This window comes from Euprymna scolopes, chromosome 37 (genome assembly GCF_053919585.1).
Source record: "Euprymna scolopes isolate OS-2025 chromosome 37, ASM5391958v1, whole genome shotgun sequence".
Lineage (NCBI taxonomy): Eukaryota > Metazoa > Mollusca > Cephalopoda > Sepiida > Sepiolidae > Euprymna > Euprymna scolopes.
The window spans coordinates 58410825-58416824 of NC_136518.1; the positions used below are offsets into that span (position 1 = coordinate 58410825).

The 6000-nt window shown below is 30.2% G+C and overlaps 1 protein-coding gene across 1 annotated transcript in view; it reads right to left on the reverse strand.

Moving 5' to 3' along the window:
• Positions 1 to 6000, reverse strand: part of LOC145261202 (uncharacterized) — a 751089-nt gene that overhangs the window by 229418 nt on the left and 515671 nt on the right. The window contains exons 74-75 of the mRNA XM_080119542.1: positions 5206 to 5325; positions 2060 to 2179 (exon numbers count right to left, since the gene is read on the reverse strand). Of these exons, the coding sequence (XP_079975668.1) occupies positions 2060 to 2179; positions 5206 to 5325 (240 nt within the window). The remainder of the gene's footprint in view (positions 1 to 2059; positions 2180 to 5205; positions 5326 to 6000) is intronic.

The window sequence follows — 6000 nt, forward strand, 5'->3', positions numbered from 1 at the left end:
TCAAAATGTACACAATCAGAATCCAACACCGTCATCTGATGCTGTGAAGTGTTAACTCTCAGATGACTTAAATACGCTTTTAATCATAATGAGAGCTAAATGAGAATAATAAAATGGTAACCAGTTTTATTACTTAGGGATAAATAAAATTGTATTTATCAAAGTATAGTCTACAAGGTGGTAAAACAAAAAAAGCGCCCTATTTTTTTTTATTATCCCAAAATTGTGTCTTAATTTTTTCCATATTTTTAAGATGGTGTAGACAGTAGATCTATGAGATTCTACTGACACCTATATGGATTCAACTGGATGCTATACTATGCAGCAACGTGTAAAATTCACCAACGCATGCATACAAACTCAGTTCTTCTGACACAGCGGCAATGCAGGAAAGATTTTAGAAAGAACAATGTTTCTGAAAGAAGGATAATTAAGCATTTGGCGTTCAAATTTCAAGATACGGGACAGATGCCCACAAAAACTACAATGATCAACATGGTTCAGTTATTCAGTTATAATTCATGACAATTGTCAGATTTTATGGGAACGTCCTAAGGAATCTCTCAGAAAATCAATATACTGTCTCGGAAAAAAAGAAAGACATTTCAAAAAGATCAGTTTTGAGGATCCTCCATGAAGACCTCAATCTCTTTTCTTACAAAACTCAGATCTTGCAGAGGTAAACCGATCACAATAAAACAGAATGAGAAACATTTTGTGAAGACATCAGTCAAAGGTTTAAAAAATGACACTAGCTTGTTGGATTTGATTTTCTTTAGTGATGAGGCTCACTATCACGAGCGGGCATATCAACAAGGAGGAGGGCTCCTTCTGAGCCCTATGAACATATCAATCACCTTCTTAGTCAATAGAAAGTGACCGTGTGATGTACCATATTTCTTTTAGGAGGAAAATGAAATTCGGGTGACAATGGACACAGACTTATGCACTCATGTAGACGAAGTTCATTCCTGTACGAATAAGGTTTCAATTTCAGTCCGATTTGAAAGATACAATTTCTCATCATTCAGATACTATACCAAAAAATCTCTTCTGGAAAAAAATTTTAGCTAAAAAAAAAAAAAATAAAAAATAATAAATTAAAAAAAAAAAAAATAAATAAAAAAAAAATAAATAAAATAAAAAATAAAATAAAAATAAATAAAATAAAAATAAATAGAAACCCTAGATCAGATCCATTGCCAAAAATCACTGGAAAAATGGTGGGATCGTTCTACCGCTCCAGAAAGTATCTCACCCATGACACAATCCTCTACCTGTACAAAAGTTAAATACGTCCCAAGATGGAATGTCTGTTGCCACATCTGGGGTGGAACTCCTAAAAGTACCCTTTTCTGGCTTGACAGGGTACAAAACCATCTTCACAATATAGTGGGCGAAGACCTCTTTTCACTTCCCTACTTTCTCACCGAAGAAATGTTGCGAATGTCTGCTCTATCATTACTTTTATGGTAGGTGCTCGACTGAGCTCCAGTTTATGGTTCTTTTCTATAAAAAGTTTACAAAATATATTCGCCTAGCTACAACAATCGCCAACAACTTCCTCACTTTCTATCTGTGCCTAAAACTAAATGGGAATTCCATTAGAAGAATTTATTTTCTAGAACTATCTGTGGAAGGCAACACGTGTGCTTGCTTCCCGGCTGATTATAACATAGTCAACTTAAAATCTAATATGAATAAATTTTTATTGATCCCTTCTCTTAAATAATCTCGCCCTACCCATGTTCCACCATAACCATCTAGGGAATACTTAACACTTATCATAGAGTGACCTCCAGGTCTTAAATGGTGACCTTCTAAGTAAAAAAAACAAAATAGGGCGTTTTTTTACATTCACCCCTCGTATAGAGAAAACTAAGGTTTAATTTTGAAGTCAATTTTAGTGAAAATTAGGAATGTTGTTCAAAGTTGTTCCTCAGTTTTATGAGATAGAAAAACACTATGCTAACATTTAATTCATATTGAAATGACTGAAATACAACAATAATCGTTATTAAAATAAGACATGCATTTTTTGAGGCCACTGATTACTTACTACAGTTGGCTTCATCTGACCCATCGGAACAATCAACATATTCATCGCATTTGTAGATAGCATTTATACATTGTCCGTTTTTACATTCAAATTGGTTAGCTGGGCAACGTGATGTAGAGGCTGGGTGCAAGAGGTGAAAAAAAAAAATGAAAGGTGCAGTGCAAAGAGAGAAAAGAGAAAACATTTCATATTGATTGACAAAAAGAACCTGATTTTCTTGCAAAGGATTTAGGTTATTTAGAATTACAGATCGTTAAACTATAAATATTTTTCAAAATAGAAATAAATTATGACATATGCAAATATTAAATTCGAACATTTTTTACAGATTATTGAAAAAATGTTTGGGTTAATCAAAAAGAAATAAGTGTAATGTTTATTTTGTGATATTTTTAATTCTTTCTAATTCAATATATAGTAACTTTCACCATGTAATGTAATCTTTTTGCAACTATTAAACTTACGACAATCCTGTTCATCTGAAACATATGAATAATCAGATGTTTTGTCACATTTCTTGCTAGCATTGATGCATTGTCCGTTTTTACATTTGAATTGGTTGGGTTGGCAACGTGTGATGTAGCCGAGACGTAAAAGGTTAAAGCCAGAAACTACTAAGTGCAGTGCATAGGGGAATTTGTGGTATGAAATCATGCAGAAATATAAGATTACTGACGCCCCGAGGAAATTTCACGGTGCTTTTTCACAGCAATCTATATAATTAATTATTAAACTATTTTGAAATAATGTCTGTCAGGCTCATTAAGGAATGACTTTCTTCATCTATAAAAGCAATTGTTATTGCGAATTAAATATCCTTTAAATAAATTAAACAAATGTCGCTTTTTTATTTAAATAAATTTGTAGCATAGTAATTTTTTAAATAATAAAAATTCTATATTTTCTTACCATAAAGCACAAAATAAAAACATGTCACGTTTTAAAATTCAAATTTTACTCTTAATCGTCAGGATGACATAATTTGATTTTGGAACAATTAATTTTAAAAGTTGGAATTATTTATCTTGGCAATATCAAATTAATCACTAATCACCATCTTTTGCTCATTGTTTTATGTTTATGAAAAATAAAACAATGTTTGTCAGTGTGAATACTATTCAGAAGCAATGACTCTTCTACCTTAACCGCCAAATTGTACTTTCAAGACACCTTTCAAAAAACAAAAAAAATATATATATTTCTCACTCTTATAGCTTGTCAGCTCATATGTTTCTTCAAAGTACAAGTCTATGCATGGTTCAACAATGAGGGGTTTGTTTATGTTCGTGCATCAGTTGTATGCTAACTTTCGTCACGTGTGGTTTAATGATTAAAAATGTATTTATTGCACAAAATAAATTCTGGCAGTAAGGGATTAAAAATTGTCATTGTCAGTTAAATATTCCTTGAAGAATAAAAACGTATATGTCTCTTATTTAAAATTGCTTGTGCTATGTAATCATACAGAAATATATGATTGGGTTGTTGAGTAAATTCCGGCCACTTAATTTTAGCATCTGTTCCTCCCCCCCCCCCAGAAATTAATTTAAGAATTACTTTGTGATTTAATTTTTATTGCTTTAATTTAAATTTGTTTATTTTCAGGGCATTAATATTAAAAAAGAAAAGACACCTACTACTTTGTGCTTTTATCTTTTTTTTACTTTGTGATTTCTAGCAGGAAAGTATAGAAAATATTTTTTTACAGTTTAATATTAATATTTTATGATAATTATGAATACAATTTCAAGAGTGCTTGTTATGCCATCTTGTTGAATGTTAAATAGATGTAAACAAGTGATAATACATTATTGATCAGTTATTTTTTATTAAACCTTTTAAATTTTAAATTAAATTAAAAAAAATCAGGAACTTAGTTAACAATAATATATAGCTTCAATAATTGAAAGTTAAGCTTTAAAATGTGGTTCTTGTAAGAAAATTAACGTTAAAAATGTTCTATTCGTATGGCTTTGCTATTGTGTGTACACCACTCAAAAGAAACGCTGACATTGATAAAAGCAGCAAAAAATACTTATAATGAAATCTGTCCTGAGATAGATTCTCTTGTTAATGCATCAATATCCAGCCGATTCTCTGAGACAATTTAACCTTCTGTTTGGTCCTACTGTATGCTAAATACAGCTGAGTTAATTGCAGTTAATTTATATTCTTTTTCAAATCATTAAAATGGAATGTTAAGTGAGAAAAATAAATATTTTCGGCACCTGCATATTTTGCTTATATATATTTAATGTTTTTGTGTTCCGATTCCTACCAACAATGTATTTAAAATCTTATTGAACGTCGGAAAGTTGCAAACAGCATTGATTAATTTGTTATGGTTTGTTAAACCTTTTAAACTCAAATAAAAATACATGGACTTCAGTTGCCAATCCAATGAAAGATTTATAAAAAAAATATTTAGGAAAATTGTTTCAACCTTTTAGTACGTTTTTTAGAAGCCATCTTAACTTGATATGATACAGAAATACATTTAAATGAACACACACATAAGATTTCCACGTATGCTCTTAGAATAGTAATTTCAAGGTTATGAGGGTTTATGAAGTATAAAACGATATTTATAAATTTATATTTAAAAAAAAATTAATTAAAAATTTACTCTAAAATATTAAATTAAAAAAAAATAAATAAACCCACATCGTTTTTATGCTTCATAAACCCTCAAACATATGTTATTTAAATGAATGGATAAAATATGATAAAGAGTAATCATTGTCTATATTGAAGTTGTACATTACTGGCCATGTTTTTTACTATAGGATACCTAGCTTTCTTTGCCGACACAGAAAAAGGGGGCTGAAAAGTAAGACTGATACGTAAAAGAAAATGTCTCTTGACGGAAATTAAAGACAAGGATAATGTAAGCAAATTAATGCAAAAAAATTCTATTCATATGGTTTTGCTATTGTGTGTACACAACTCGAAATACTATTAAACGGAGCAAAAATACTGGTATATAATACATTCTCTTTAGTTAATGCATCAATACTCAACACGTTCTTTAAAAAATATTTAAAAGTAACTACGCAAAATACCCAACTGATATATTTTGGTGGAGGTTTGTTTCAAGTATTTGAATGCACAGAAACGATCATGCATTAGAAATCTAATCTACTTACGACAATCTTGTTCATCTGATCCATCAGAACAATCAAATGTTTGGTCACATTTCTTGTTAGCATCGATGCATTGGCCATTTTTACATTCGAATTGGTTAGGTTGGCAACGTTGTGCAGTGGCTGAGTGGGAGGTGAAAGATAGCAAGTGTGAGGTGCAGTGCAATAAAATAACTCAGAAATAAAGAGAAGAAATCTTGAATATATATCTAATGAAAAAATAAGATTAATTATTTTTATTCTTATTATAATAATTGCTGTGTATACAGTGTAGAAAATATGGTTACAAAAGGTTATAATGCTAATGTTTTATAGAGGGTAACTTAATTTTCAAATTTGAATTTAATTCATTAGGTCAGGCTGTCCTATATAGGATAGGAAATAATTTATTTTTTAAAATCTATAAGATAATATATAACAGTAATACTTACTACATAATCACCTTGAAGAAAGGATAAAATTCATCTATATTCATCAGCTTCTCTAAGAATTGTTGGAACTCTTAAAAATTCTTGTGAAATTTTCTAAATTCTACTTCGATGCTGCATAAACATATATATATATATATATATGTATTGCCAATGTCATAAAATTATAACTTGTAACTTAGCTCACACAACTAAATACAATGGTTATGTACTCCTGCTCGATTGTTCACAAAATATGTCGAAACATTGCTGTTCTATATATGTTACGCTAGGACCATGTGTGCCGAACGTAATTATTAAGCAGAATAGCCAAAGGCTGCGTCAAAATGATTCTTGCAATAGTAAACCACTACCTTATTGCCAGAAGTGG